Raw genomic sequence first — 16,472 nt, 5'->3', positions numbered from 1 at the left:
AATCAGAAAAAAAAGGGGCAGATGATGCCCAAACATGTGTTCAATGAGGGTTTGAGAGGAGGAGTTGTGAGGGTAAATATTGTGATAGTGGCTGGAGAAGGTTTAAGTTCAAGATGACGGTTGCATCATAGATGTAAATATGTTCCTTGTGGCATTCAGATGAAACCAACATTAAATCAAATTTCCATAATCCCTGGTCTTTGACTTGTATCTCTCAGAACTGGTACTTGAGTATCTTTATAATCCCTTGCTTGATTTCCTGGGTTCGTACTCCATAAACAATGGGGTTCAGGGCTGGTGGGATTAGGTGGTGTAAGACATTGAGAAGAATGGGTACCTCTGAGGGCACCTTGTTTCTTGCCTTGTTTGTGAAGATAAATACTAGCAGCAACGTATAGAAGAAAAGTATAAGAATGAGATGGGAACCACAAGTACTCAAGGCTTTGGTGGCTGTACCTCCTGACTGCAGACGCATAACAGCCCTCAGGATAAAGCAGTAGGATAGCAAGATTAGCACCAGGTCAGAACCCAGTAGACACCAAACACTTACAAACTGGTAGAGCTTATTTAGGTGAATATCCCCACAGGAGAGCTTTGCTACAGAAATGTTGGCGCAGATACAGTTCTCTACCACATTGCTGGCACAGTAGTTGAGCCTGGCGGCCAGAACTGGTGTAGGTAATGTGGCTAGCAAATTGCGAAAGACAATGAATATGGCTGCATAAATGACAAATTTTTCAGTGATGATGGATGGGTAGCATAGAGGATGGCAAATGGCCACATAGCGGTCATACGCCATGACCAGGAAGGTGGAGGACTCCATGGGAAGGAATGTATTCATGATGAACATCTGCAGAAAGCAGCCTGCAAAGCTGATGGTCTTCATGTTGAACCAGAAGATGAGCAGGACCTGCCAGAATCATTATTCTCAAAAACTGCATCCATTCCCATCCCAGGGTACCTAAACTTGGGGAAACCCCCAATGGTTTCAACAACCATCTATATCCCCAAGCCACAGCCCCCATAATCCCATCTGGTACAATATCCTAATTTCAAGTATCTTCTGTGGGCATCCCAATTAGAGCCAGATTTATACCCTTTTCTGCCCATCTATAGACCATGCCTTTTGTTTATAAGTATTTATTTCTAGGCTGTCTTCTCTTGGTCAAACTTAGAGTTCTTAACCAAACTCCAGCTGAACACATCTGCCCACCTAAATGCATCACAAGAACATCAAAACTCAGTAAGTCTAATACTTATATTTGAATACCCTCCAATCTCTCTGTACATATAAGAAAACTCTTCCAAAAAAAGAAAGAAAGAAAGAAACCTCTTCCAATTATTATTCTTATCTCAGCATATGATGTAAACATACATCCAGTTACATTTTTAGAAAGTAAATTCTAGAGCTCTCGGATGTAAATGTGGGGTCATTCTGAGTCAAGAAGAATCTCTCCCTAGAATTAAAAAAAAGGTCAAAACTTGGCACATCACTGACTCAGACATTGAGAGAGGACTCATCAGTTGGGAAAGAATGAAACCTTAAAAAAAAGAGTGGACACTGAGAATGAGAAGGGGGACATGTGTGGAAGATGTGATGGACCCACTGTGATGGTATGGACAACTCATTGAGGATTTGCCTTCAGGAGTAGGAGGATTTAGAGTAGCAAAACTATACTATTCAGAGAAAGATGACTGAGTGCCTGGAAGTGAATCTAAAGTGGGGTCTGACCTTAGGTATGACAGTGAAGCAGAGGATGATATCCAGCATGGAGAGGATGGCAAGCAGGTAGTACATGGGTTCGTGCAGAGATGTCTCCTGCCGGATGGTGAGTAACAACACAGAGTTAGCCCCAATGGCCAAAACCAGGAGGGGAGCCAGGACAACAGATAACCAGTGCTGTGTGTCCTGCATTCCTGGGAAGCAGATCATCAGGAATTCAGTCACCTGGGTGCCTGTGTTGTTGAGAAATAGTACCATGACTGTCAGGTGGGCCTGAAACTGGCTGAAAGAAAAGACATGAATTCAGGGTTTGACTATCTCATTGGTAACCTCCTAACCAATGTACCTGCCTCTGTTCTAGGCTGTCAAGTTTCTCCAGGGTTCTGGTGACATAAAATCTGTCTCCAGTTTAAATTGTACAAGTTACTCTTTATTAAAACAATGTCCTTAGCACTCATAATTTATGAATAAAGAATAACTCCCTTCACAAGTATATTCCAACTCCACACATAGACCCAGCCACTGATAGAACATTCTTTGCACTTTGTCTCGCCTCTGTGTTTTTACAAGTCATATCCTCCTCCTACATCAACTCTCTTGCCCTCAAATAACTAACTTCTGCTTGTCCCATTCTATCTGGACCAAGAGCTACAGCTCTTAGGAATGTTTTTTCTTGTTACTCTTTCTGCATCCATATCCAGATGCTTTCCCTTCCCATTGTTTCTCTATGATTCTTAAAAATCCTGAGCATGCTGCTATTAAAACATTAAAAAAACCTCTCCTATACAAATACTATTTCCTATTTGTCTTCCAAAAAGCTAGGGCTCCACCTGTCAGCAAGGGAGTCTTGTCTTTTTATCATAGCTCAGAGAAAAGGACCTCATGTATCTGCTGACATCACAGGCACTCAATAAGTACAAGTCAGATGTATGAAACTGACAGATTATTGAAAGCATCATAATACCCTTGACTCTTTTAAATTAGCATCTCCATATCTTTCTGTACTGCAAACCACCAGTAGTCTTGTTTAACAATCAGTAAAAAGCTGAATAAAGCAGAATGGGGAAAAAATTAGTGGTAAAACCAGGGTGAAAATAATAAATACAAAAGATATCTTACTTGCATCCGTATTTAGTAAGTAACTTAAAATAATAAAATAAAAAACACTGTATTTCCTGGGTAGGGAAAAAAAATAAGGAAATGAGGCCTCTAGAACAAGAGAAGAACTAAAGGAATACTGAAATATGCCCCCAGGACAGGACACTATATGACTGGAGCTTCAGTTCTCTTCAAGTATCTTAACCATCCTGATGGGAAGAAGTTGCAGGGGTCTCCTGTGTTCTCCTCTGAGGCAGGGGGAAAACCATTTCTCACAGATGGATTTTGCAGCATGTTATTGGGGTGCCCCCAGGCATGTGCGCACAGGTATACACACACACACACACACACACACACACACACACACAACTCCCAATCAAGGTTTAGAGCTGTTTTTTTTTTTTCTTGAATCTACAGTGTGGGCTTCTCATCAGGATTCTCTGTTATCTAGACCAGTGGATCTCAAGTGAGATCACCTGGAGAACTAGTTGAAACACAGATTGCTGATACCAACCTCCAGAATTGCCAATTCAATAGTTCTTGCAGGGAAAGCCAAGAATGTACATTTCTAACAAGTTCCCAGGTAATGCCAATACTGCTTTTCCAGGGATCATGCTTTGAGAATGACAAAGCTACACCCACTTGTCATAATGGACCTAACCACTAATTTAGGCTAACCCTAATCCAAGACAGCCACCTCAGTTCAGCCAGTCCTAACCTCAGCTCTGCTCAGCTTCAATATCACATTGGCTGCTTCTCCCATTATCTTCACTTAATTGAGCACAATTCTGGCCAATCTCTGGTCTTCTAATTGAAAGTTATCTTCCACACATAGCTGTCCAATTTTCCCAACACCATTTATTGAAGAGACTGTCTTTTTTCCACTATATATTTTTTTCTGCTTTGTCGAAGATTATTTGACCATAGAGTTGAAGGTCCATATCTGGGTGCTCTCTCCTCTGTTCCACTGGTCTATGTGTCTGTTTTTACGCCAGTATCATGCTGTCTTGGTGACCACAGCTTTGTAGTAAAGCTTGAAATCAAGCAATGTGATGTCCCCAGTTTTGTTTTTCTTTTTCAATATTTCCTTAGCAATTCGGGGTCTCTTCTGATTCCATACAAATTTTAGGATTGTTTGCTCTAGTTCTTTGAAAAATGATCAGAATGGCATTGAAAGTATAGATTGCTCTAGGCAGTATAGACATTTTAACAATGTATATTCTTCCGATCCATGAGCATGGAATGGTCTTCCTCCAGGGACACTCTGGGAATTCTATTGGTTCCTTTTTCATGGTTATCTCTCTGCCTGGATCTATAGTTCTTAGTCACCTTTCCTAGGAGGACCAAAGCTCATTAAGGTCAAGAACAAGGTATGCATAATTTTTCTTTGTGGCAGTTAGCACAAATCCAGACACTTAAATATGCCTCTAATAATCAGAGACAGAGCTGAGCTGAACCACACCCTAAAGTCCTCATACTTTCCTCACGTGGGTGATCTTCAGGGTATTCATATACTAACATCTGAGGGCACAATAACATTCTTTTAAATAAATAGTGAATTAAGTTTAAGACCAAACTCAAAGTATCACTTATGCTTGGCTTTTCAGTGTACTGTTCCCAAAAATACTTACAGAGAAATTCTGCTCCAAATAACAGTTTGACCATCCAACTGCTGTCAGGTAATGTGTGACTTCTCCTTATGGATTTGGTTGAATGGGAAAGATTTGTGTGGCCTGAATAGAAACCAGAATATTGTGACTTTGGACTACCTTATGAAGATATTGTCCCTATAACAGCCACCACTCTCCTGTGGCTGGAAATATGAAGAGTTGGTTGGGGCATCCTGCTCCCATGGGTTCTTGCCTCCCTGCAGATACACACACATTTCTAATGTTAAAAAGAGATTTCTGGGGTGCCTGGGTGGCTCAGTGGGTTAAAGCCTCTGCCTTTGGCTCGGGTCATGATCCTAGGGTCCTGGGATCAAGCCCCACATCGGGCTCTCTGCTCAGCAGGAAACCTGCTTCCTCTTCTCTCTCTGCCTGCCTCTTCGCCTACTTGTGATCTCTGTCGTCAAATAAATAAATAAAATCTTAAAAAAAAAAGAGAGAGATTTCTATATTTATCCTCAGAGTAAGTGTAAGAGCAGTGATTAGCTCATAGCTTCTTTTGAGGTATCTGAGAATTACATAAACTGAGATGTACTACTTGTAATGGAAAGGAATATCACTAGGGATATCTGGAATATCACAGGGATTTGGAAGATGTAGTTCAAAGACCCTTTAGGAAGACAAATGACTTCATCTTACATATTAGCTACATTTTAGAAAAATAGTTTTTAAAATTAGTACTTTATGATGACTTATCTCATCATTGACTTATATTAAGTTTTAGAAATATCTTCACACCAGGAAAATAAGTCACTTAAAGGAAAACAACTAGACGGAATCCTGAACACTACAAACAGTGTATTTAAATAGACTGCAGTAAGTCAAGAATATCAGTTTTTATTCTGGGATTATCACCAAAATAACCACCAAAAAAGATAATCACCAAAAGCATAAAAATTTCATTAATCCAAAGTATGACAAGAAAGAAGAAGAAGGAAATTAAAATTTGTGAGATAATATACAAATCATAAGACGATAGCTATAAAGCAATCAACAATTCCATTTATGTAAGTAGACCAAGTATTCCAAGTAAAAGGGTAAGACTATCAGATTGAATATATTCATGTCACTTAAAAAAGACACATTTTAAGAATGATTGAAAACAAAAGAATGGAAAAAATATATCATTAAAATACTAACCAGGAGAATGACAATAGCTATGCTAATCTGATTATTGCAAAGAAATAATAATAACTTATCTGGAAATCCCACATGTCACACAAATTAAATAATATGTATCAATATAAATATAAGTGACAGAAAACTCAAAATGTAAATTGGAAAATACTTTGAACTGATGATAATATAAAACATCAGCAACCCTACAAAATAGTAAGAGTACATAAAAAGAAATCTATAGTCAAATATATATATGTATATTATATATTACATTTAGCATAGTTTAATGTATTACATGTGAGAAAATAGAATGTTATATATGAATGAAAAGAAGAAAGAATAAAAATCAATGATTAACTATGACATCTGAAAAAAAGAACTAATCAAAAAAGTAGAAGGAAAGCAATAATTAAGATAAGATCTGAAAGATCTCCCAAACACAAGAAACCTGAAGAAAACTACACGAAGGCACACCATGATCAAATTGCTCAAAATCAATGATAAAAAGAAAATCTAAAAGCAGACATAGGAAAAAAGACAAATTACACACAAAGGAAAAAGTTAAGGATAATAGCAGATTTTTTTGTCAGAAGCCATTTAAGTGAGGATACAATGAAGCAACATCTTTAAAGTACAAAAAAAAAATGTTGTCAACTCAGAATTCTATATTTAGTTAAAATACCTTTCAAAAATTAAGGGAAAAAATCCTTTTTCAGACATATGAAAACTGAAATCATTCATCACCAGGAGCCCCAAACTGTAAAAAATATTACAGGAATTCTTTTTTCAGCAGAAATAAAATGATACCAGATGAAAATCTGGATCCAAACAAAGAAACAGTTCTAGAAATGATAATTACATAGGTGAATAAATAAGCAAACTATTATAAAATTGTTATGCTATATGTGAATGGTATATCACTTTAAGGCACTCTGTGATGTGACTTAATGATGTATATCATAAACCTTAAAGCAAAAACTAAAATAAAAAAAAAACAAAGTTTTAACTAATAACCAAAAGAGGAGAAGTAACAGTGAAAAGAAATAATCCAATATGAAGCATAAAAAGAGGAAAACATGAAACAAAGAACAGGTAAATTTAATAGAAAACAAATAGCAAGATGGTAGATTTAAATCCAACCATATCAATAATAAAATTAAATGCAAATAAACAACCCAATTAAAAGGCAAAAATTATGAATTTGAGTAAAAAAGCAAGACCAATTATATGCTATATCTAAAAACCCCACTTCAAATATAAAAAGACAAATAGATTAAAAATAAAAGAATGGGGAAATAAATACCATAATAAGAAAAGGAAATAAAATCAATCTCTCTCATGAACACAGATAAAAAAGTTCTTAACAGGGCATGTGGGTGCCTCAGTCCATTAAGTAGTTGACTCGATTTCAGCTCATGTCATGATTGATCCCAGGGTCCTGTGATTGAGCACTTAGTGGGCTCTCACTCAGTGGAGAGTCTGCGTGAGGATTCTCTGTCTCTCTCGGTCTGCTCCTCCCCCCACACACACACATACACTGTCTCTCTCTCTCTCTCATATAAATAAATCTTTTTTTAAAAAGTTCTTAATATCAGCAAGTCAAACGCAATGATATATGAGAATAGTAAGCAATCACAAACAAGTGTAATATTTGAAAACTAATGTGACTTGATGCACTTACAGAATAAAAAATGAAACCTTGTGATCCTCTCAAAATAAGCAGAAAAAGCATTTGACGAAGGTAAATATCCGTTTTTAAAATCTTAGCAGATTTGGGGCGCCTGGGTGGCTCAGTGGGTTAAAGCCTCTGCCTTTCGCTCAGGTCATGATCCCAGGGTCCTGGGATCGAGCCCCGCATCGGGCTCTCTGCTTGGCAGGGAGCCTGCTTCCTCTCTCTCTCTCTCTCTGCCTGCCTCTCTGCCTACTTGTGATCTCTATCTGTCAAATAAATAAATAAAATCTTTAAAAAAAAAATAAAAAAAAAATAAAATCTTAGCAGATTAAAATAGGAGGGAATTTCCTTGATCTGATAGAGCATATTTCCAAAAGACCCACTGCAGACCTGGTAACCAATGGCTAAATAATAAAGACAAAATAAAAGGCAAAAATTTCTATTGCCGCTTCTTTTCAACACAGCACTGGCAGCTCAGTCCAATAGTAAATCTGGGAAAAAGAAATAGCAAGCAGAAGGATTCCAAAGAAAGAAATAAAACTGTCATTTTGTAAAGTATAATGAGTATTTAGAAAATCCAAGAGTAAAAAACTAGAATTGATATATGAATTTAGCATTGTCAGTTAAAATATAGTCAATACACAAATTACCTATGTATGACAATAAATAGAAATCAAAAGAACACATTCATAATAGCATCAGAAAAAATAATATCCAGAAATAAGTCTAAACAAAGATCACATAATCTACACTGAAAGATACAAAATTGGAACATAAATAAAATACAGAAATGTAATTATTGATTGTAAATGTAATTTACATTTACATTACAATTACATTGTAAATGTAATTATTGATTATAAAATTTAACACTGTAAGGATGTTAACCCTCCCCCAAGAGTTAATCTCCAGATTCAGAGCAATCCCAATCAAATTCCCAGCAGTTTCTCCCTCCTCTTTTTAAGAAGTCCTTTGTAAAGCTTCATATGGGGATTGAAGAAAGCAGTCTTAAAGATGAACTGGATGACTTATATTGAGTGCCAGATTTCAAAACGTATTACAGAGCTATTGGAATTAAGACAGTATACTATTGGCACAAATACAGACAAACCAATCAACTACTTAAACAGTTAGGAGCCCACAAATAGAGCCAGATATATATGTCCACCTATATATCTCAAAGGTGGATAATAATTTTCCTCTCTCAGATTCTCCATTCAGCATCCCTTCTAGATGAAAACCTGAGCTACACTTCACATGTTTTGTGCTAACTCACAGACATTCCACCAAAATTATGTCTAGTCAAATAATGTATCTGGTGGAATAATGTATGTCTGGTCGATAATAATCTCTGTATCTTTGGATCCTCAAACACCAATATCTAAGGGGTGCATTCTCATTCTCTTATATACAGGGTGGAATGAAAACCCTAACCCAAAGGATTTCTCCCCCTAAGACTTTTTGTAAATTGAATAAATTTGACACATAACACTACATAAATTTAAAGTATACAGAAAGTATTACTTTCTTATATTTGTATATTGCAATATGATTGCTGTTGGAGCAATATTTATCATGTTAAATAATTATAGTACAGTATTATTATCTATATTCATTATACTGTGCACTAGGTCTCTATGGGCTATTTACCACTCATTACAAGTTTACACCCTTTCACACTATTAGTCTTAGCCCCCCACACTCCATCCCCAGGTAACTACCATTCTACTTTTTGTTTTTTACAGGTTTGATTTTTTTTAGATTCCACATATAAGTGATACATACAGTGCTTATCTTTCTCTGATTTACCTTGTGCTAAGCCTTTAAATGGATGTTTTGAAGGTACTGTGTAAAATTAAGTGGTATCTTATTCAGTTAGTAGTCTGCTGCCAGTGTATGACACTTCAGCTTCTCGTTGCCTTATGCTCTTGGCTGGGCTCCATAAGTTTGCTAAAGTCATAATGGTGCCTCTCTTGTAGATCAAAAGATAATAGAGATGCTGAGTTTCCTGTCCTCATGGTCACCATTCCCTGAAGTATTTCATTCCTACACAAACATACCTACCTACCTATAGACACACTTACACAAGACCTACATACTTCCAAAGGTGAAGGAAAAACGTATGTATTTAAATACAAAAAGAGAAAAGAGAGGTTTATAGCTCTTCACCCAGAGCATCTTAAAAAAGCATGCATTGGACTATTGTCTGCAAGAAATACCAGACATTTAGGACCACATTCCTAAATATGAAATTTACCTCTCACATTCTATTTTATTATATGCTTCATTCCACATATCATTTCATTTTCCCATTTTAGTACATTCCACATTCTTTTAATCTATCACATATGCATGTGTTAAACATCTTTTATGTGTTTGTTATTCTGCTTGATTCAGTAGGAAGTGCAAAAATCAGTAACAAATATTAACCTAATAGAACTTATAAAGGAGGGAGCACATTACAGGGAAATAAGAAATTATTTATAAAGGGAGGGGGCAATATACCTCTTTTAGAGCCATCAAGTCTACAAGCTCTTAAATGGAACATTGTTAAAATAATTGAAGCTAGTACTAGAAATTACTCACCATAAAATTTCCATAGGGGCCCAAGAAAAAAAATACAGACAAGTGAGAGAATTTTTAAAATCCCAAAAAGAAACAGAAGTTTTCTGTCCCAAGTGCTAGAAGATAGTTTCTTATCAATCAAGGAAATTAAGGAAATCTTGAATGCTTAGTTATCAAATAATCCTTAGTGGAAATTCCAAGAGGACTCTAGATTTGATTACTTTAAAATCCCTTTAGATATGAAATTCTAGGTATCCAGAGATTAAAAAAAAAAAAAAGATGGCCAATGTGGACAATCTATGAAATACTTTTGTGTGCTTCAAGAGGTGAATTATAGAAAATTTCATTTTTCTATAATTCATATTTCATTTTTGAATGAAATTTAAAACTAAAAATGAAATAGTGGCATGAAATTAAATTTTATTTAATTTAATAAAGTTTTTAAAAATGGAATAGTAACATGAAAAATTATAGAAATACAGGTAGTGAATCTGTGAGTACATGTTCTTCACTGGCTCACTTGAGATCCCTCCAGGCTTTCATTGTGAAGAGAGGTGCTTTTAGTCTGGATGCATTCCAGCCGGACTCTTAGGCAACTGCCAACATCTGAAATGAGGCAGCAGGACCGAGATTTAAAAGATGACTTAAAACAAGGAATGACTGAGTGTGCCATGGCACAACATCATGAGGTTTAAATAAGGAAAGGATTTTATAAGTTAGTAATACACAATAATCAAGAAATTGCACTGAGGACCAGGAATGGTCTGTAAGACCAGAGCAGGGCAGAGCACCTCTGAAATGCATCATGGTGTATAAGATAATGAAGAGCATCTTCTTTTGAAGACATGAGAGAAATCAGTGTTTATAAGAAAATAATAAAATGGGTTCCCATTTATAAGTTCCTAGATGTTTTAGTCTCTGGTTGAAAACTTTTCCCAGAGTAGGTCACCCAATAATCAGATAAATTACATAATAAAAGGCCTATTGTCACTATTCTGAAATGAGAAAATGAGAGCTCAGATCAGTGAATCAAAAATTACACATCTTGTCAGTGCCAATTGGTATACCTCAGATTCAAATAAATAAAGATTCAGTCTTACCTCATCCAAGAGAAGGAATCTTAGGTACTATGTTATATAAGATCAACTTGAACATGAGTTATATAAAGTTTTTGTAAAGTGCTTTGGAGAATACATTATATTAACAACTTGATCTTTCCCCTAATTTTCAGAGGAAATAAGAAACAAGATGTGCATGTATAAATTATTCACTTTAGCTCAACAAAAATAACTAAGATATGTAAATAATTGTGCTACTAGCCATAAGTAAATAAAGTTAAGAAGATGAATAAAACTCTCAACAGACTCAGAAATTCATAATCTAGTGTCAGAGGGAGATACACATGTTGCTTAAGATAGATTACTTTTGCTGGGGTGAATAAAGGGAAGGATTGTAAAGTAGGTGGAGTTTAAATTGAGACTTGCAGTTTGTCAAATGAAGACACTGGTACTGGTTTTCTATGTGGAAGAAGATTCTTAAGCATAGACTTTAAGAAAAAATATCAATGGGTATAATATGAAAATAATGAGCTAGGAACAAATGGAATGATGGATGACTAGGACAGTGTTTGGTTAGGATCAGTCTTTGGAGCTGTGGAAAAGAGAAGAGAGAGTGGATCAAAGCTATTATTTTGGTTCAAGACAATGCTATAGGAATGATAAATTAGTTTGTAAATTTTCCAAGAATGACTAGGTACATCATAGATCAGCTGTGTTAGAAGACATTCTCAAATGGCTCTTATATGTGAGGCTCTCAGTATCCAAAAGGGGACTCTGTTAAACTCTATTTTCTTTTTCCAGTGCTCCATGAAATATGTGCCCCCCCTTAATACTCACCACCAGGCTCACCCAATTCCCCAACCCACCTCCCCTCCAAAACCCTCAGTTTGTTTCTCAGAGTCCACAGTCTCTCATGGTTTTTCTCCTCCTCCAATTTTCCCCAACACCCTTCTCCTCTCCTTCTCCCAACGTCCTCTCTGTTATTCCTTATGTTCCACAAGTAAGTGAAACCATATGATAAAATTGACTCTCTCTGTGTGACTTATTTCACTCAGCATAATCTCCTCCAGGCCTGTCCATGTTGATACAAAAATTGGGTATTACAAAACAGATAATCACGTCAAAAAATGGGCAGAAGACATGAACAGACACTTCTCTAAAGACATACAAATGGCTATCAGACACATGAAAAAATGTTCATCATCACTAGCCATCAGGGAGATTCAAATCAAAACCACATTGAGATAACACCTTACACAAGTTAGAATGACCAAAATTAACAAGACTGGAAACAAGTGTTGGAGAGGATGTGGAGAAAGCGGAACTCTCTTACACTGTTGGTGGGACTACAAGTTGGTGCAGCTGCTTTGGAAAACAGTGTGGAGATTCCCAAGAAAGTAAAAATAGAGCTTCCCTATGACCCTGCAATTGCACTACCGGGTATTTACCCCAAAGATACAGATGTAGTGAAAAGAAGGGCCATCTGTACACCAATGTTCATAGTAGCAACGGCCATAGTTGCCAAACTGTGGAAAGAACAAAGATGCCCTTCAACAGACAAATAGATAAAGAAGATATGGTCCATATATACAATATGGTCCATATATATATATATATATATATATATATACACACATACACACACACATACACACACATATATATACATATATTCTGATGGAGTATTATGCTTCCATCAGAAAGGATGAATACCCAACTTTTGTATCAACATGGACAGGACTGGAAGAGATTATGCTGAATGAAATAAGTCAAGCAGAGAGAGTCAATTATTGTATGGTTTCACTTACTTGTGGAACATAAGGAATAACACACAGGACATTGGGAGATGGAGAGGAGAAGTTGGAGGAAACTGGAGGCGGAGACAAACCATGAGAGACTATGGACTCTGAGAAACAAACTGAGGGTTTTGGAGGGGAGGTGGGTTGGGGGGTTGGGTGAGCCTGGTGGTGGATATTAAGGGGGGGGCACATATTGCATGGAGCACTGGGTGTGGTGCATAAATAATGAATTTTGGATCACTGAAAAAAATTAAATTTTTTTAAAAGTTGGGTATTCATCCTTTCTGATGGAGGTGTAATATTCCATTGTAAATATGGACCATACCATCTTTATCTAATTGCCTGTTTAAAAAATAAAAAAATAATTTAAAAATAATAATAAAGAGGGGACTCTGTTGCCAGTGCAAATTAATCCAGGAAATATTGTCTAGTACATGAATCCCCACCATTTTCAGAGCATGATCAGGAAGGGAACTGAAAAGAATTAAACACACCTGTCCTTGTTCAAATAACCCACTAATATGGTTGTCCATATCCGATAGGATGCTATATTGGCACCAGCACAGACTATGAGGATTGACACAACAGAGCTGAAAGTTAAGTCTACTTAACTATATATCTAAGATAAGCAGGAAAAATGGGGATATAGATGGTGCCTGAAATCTGATGGAAAAGTGAGATAGGAGGGGATGAAAACACAAGTTAGTAAAGCACATCTGAAACAGGACACACATTTTCACTTAAAACAAAATGCACACACAGAAAAATGAGTCATCTTAGTATTTTTTACTTCATTAAAAATAAGTAAAGAACTCCAGGAAATTCATAATCCAGAGAAGTGGCATTAGATAAATATATTAACAGTATCTGGCAGGGCTTACAGGAGGCAATGGGTGATACATGTCATTCTCTCACTGTAAGAATCAAAGGTTTAGAGCCAACTTCTGTAACTTCACAGGAGATCCATTCATGACACAAAACAAGTTTGAACTGTGTCAGGTAGAACCAAGTGGTCTAATACGTATCTAAGTATTAAGCAATTGAGGAAACTGAGAGGCACTGTAAGTGACTAGAATACTATTTTTTTCTTTATTTGAAAAAGTTTCACTCTAATTAAGTCCCTGTAATTATAACTTGACAAGTCTCTCTTACACAGATGAGGCTGAAAGAAACTTCCAGATAACTCCAGAATGCAAAAAAACTAAGGTTCCAGTCAGTGCAGGGAAAGTAGGAATCAGGATAAGAATATCCCCATAATCAACTGAAAATTTGGGGAATGAAAAATCCAAACTTATTCCTGAAGTAACTAAATTTCCTATGCATCATGAAAACTATTCCCCATCATCAATTTCAATTCCCCATGTTAGCTCTCACCCATTTTTACCTCTTACAACCTTCGCAGCAGTTTCTGGATTCCCTGCTTGATCTCCTTGGTTCTCACACCATAAACAATGGGGTTCAGAGCTGGGGGGATGAGGTGGTGCAGGATGTTGAGCAGGATGGGGACATCTGGGGGAATCTTCTTCCTGGCCAGGTTAGTGATGACCAGAACCAGCAGGACTGTGCTGAAGAAGAGGATGAGGATGAAGTGGGAACCACAAGTGCCTAGAGCTTTGGCCATAGCACCCTCAGCCTTGATCCTTAGCACAGCTTTCAGGATGAAGGAGTAGGACAGAACTATTAGGATGAGGTCAGAGCCCAGTAGGGTCCAGCCTGCCACAAACTGATAGAGCTGATTGAAGGTGATGTCATCACAGGAGAGTTTGGACACAGACAGGTTAGTGCAGATACAATTCTTGATGATGTTCTCTGCACAGTATCTGAGCCGGGAAGAAAGTATGGGGATAGGCATTGTAAGAAGCCCATTCCGGGCCACAACAAAGATCATAGCTTTAATCACAAATTGGTCAGTGATGATGGTTGGGTATCGTAGTGGGTGACAGATGGCCACATAGCGGTCATAGGCCATGACCATGAATGTGCAGGACTCCATGGTCAGAAAACTATTCATGATGAACATCTGGAGAAAGCAGGCTGTGAAGCTGATGGATTTATTGTCAAACCAGAAGATGGCCAGGACCTTGGGGATGACAGTAAGGCAAAGCACGATGTCCAACAGGGAGAGGAGGCTGAGCAGGTAGTACATGGGTTCATGAAGAGAGGCCTCCAGCCAGATGGTGATCAGGAGGGTGACATTGGCCCCCATGGCCAGAAGGAAGAGGAGGCTGAGGGGCAGGGACAGCCAGTGCTGCCAACTCTGGTAATTAGGGAAGCAGATGAGGAGAAATTCAGAGACTGGACCAGTGGAGTAGTTGCTGGGTGAAGCCATATAAAGTGTCCTATGCATTACTGACACTTCAGAAAACCTTAAAGGGTAAGACAAGAATAAATCCATCCAAACAATAAGAATACCCATAGGGAAGTAACTTATTTTTCATAGAACCACTTAAAAATAATAATAGTTAAGTGTCTGGTACTATTCTTTTTTTATTATGTTCAGTTAGCCACCATATAGTACATCATTAGTTTTTGATGTAGTGTTCAACATTTCATTAGTTTCATATAACACCCAGTGCTCCATGCAGTGCATGCCCTCCTTAATACCTAACACCTGGTTACCCCATCCCCGCACCCCTTTGCCTTCTGTAACCTTCAGTTTGTTTCCTAGAGTCCAGAGTCTCTCCTGGTTTGTCTCCCTCTCAGAGTTCTTCCCATTCAGTTTTCCCTCCCTTCCCCTCTAGTCTTCCACACTATTCCTTATGTTCTATATGTAAGTGAAACCATATGATAATTGTCTTTATCTGCTTGATTTATTTCACTTTGTATAATCCCCTCCTAAGTACTTTATAAATATGAACTCATCCATCCTGTTAAAAATCCTGTAGGTAGGATGATAGTAGAATTACCATATTTCCTATTTGCCTGGGATAATTCCCATTTAAGCCCTTACACACTCTTAATAGTTTCCCAACTTGGTTGATAAATTACACGATCATCTTCCTTATAACAAAACACCATTGATAGTCCAATTTTACATATGAGGAAACAAAGGCAAAATAAATAAAGTCATTTTATTAAAATCACAGTGGTGTAGCCATGCTTTGAAGTTATGAAGTCTGAATCTACAGCTACCTACTATACTAGTACTACCTATTACACCAAGACACATATGCAGGCTCTATTGATAGAGCAGATCAACCATAGGCCCTACACAAATGCATACCCCTGTTCATCTTCCAAGAGATGACATAACAGGGAAAGGAGAAATCAGGACTACATGCATCAACATGAAATACCTAAAGACTTCAATACATCAAAAATTAATGATATATTTTATGATGACTAACATAACACAATAAAAAAAGACTTCAGTAGAGTCATGGCTATCATTTATATAGGAAATAGCATCTTAGAGAAGTCTAAAAAATAATATACTTTGAGACAAGAAGGTATGAAAAAGTGTCCTAATATCTTGGGCAAGCAGTAGGGATAAGAACAAGAAATTGCAGGAGTCAGCAGTTTTAGTCCAACACTACTACCAAAGAGTGAGGGATAGTAACAACTGCTGTCTTCATCTGATTCCATGTGGATTATCCATCAATCACAAACCCAGACTGAGCAGGTTCACATGGACTCCTGGCCTGGTACACCCTAACCAGTTATGAGCATTTAAGGTATTTCTGAGATAAACTTTATATGGTTGCCATGCTAGATAAACTTTATATGGCTGCCATGCTAAGGCTTATCTCAGAACATTGAGTGACATGTTCA

At 37.2% G+C, this 16,472-nt stretch overlaps 2 protein-coding genes across 2 annotated transcripts; both read right to left on the bottom strand.

Annotated features, from left to right (window-relative positions):
• Nucleotides 1–214: 214 nt before the first annotated feature.
• Nucleotides 215–1,981, bottom strand: LOC123949346 (olfactory receptor 56A4-like). The gene is made up of 2 exons (XM_046016758.1): nt 1,733–1,981; nt 215–910 (listed from the first exon to the last, which is right to left on the bottom strand). Exons 1-2 carry the CDS (start codon nt 1,979–1,981, stop codon nt 215–217), a joined length of 945 nt encoding a protein of 314 aa, XP_045872714.1.
• Nucleotides 1,982–14,088: 12,107 nt separating this feature from the next.
• LOC123949407 (olfactory receptor 56A4-like) lies at nt 14,089–15,048 on the bottom strand. The gene has a single exon (XM_046016837.1). The coding sequence runs from the start codon at nt 15,046–15,048 to the stop codon at nt 14,089–14,091; it is 960 nt and encodes a 319-aa protein (XP_045872793.1).
• Between the last annotated feature and the right edge of the window lie 1,424 nt (nt 15,049–16,472).

This window comes from Meles meles, chromosome 8, assembly GCF_922984935.1.
Source record: "Meles meles chromosome 8, mMelMel3.1 paternal haplotype, whole genome shotgun sequence".
Classification (NCBI taxonomy): Eukaryota; Metazoa; Chordata; class Mammalia; order Carnivora; family Mustelidae; genus Meles; species Meles meles.
Note: the sequence above shows the minus strand (reverse complement) of the source record. Positions and strands in the feature narration are given on the sequence as shown.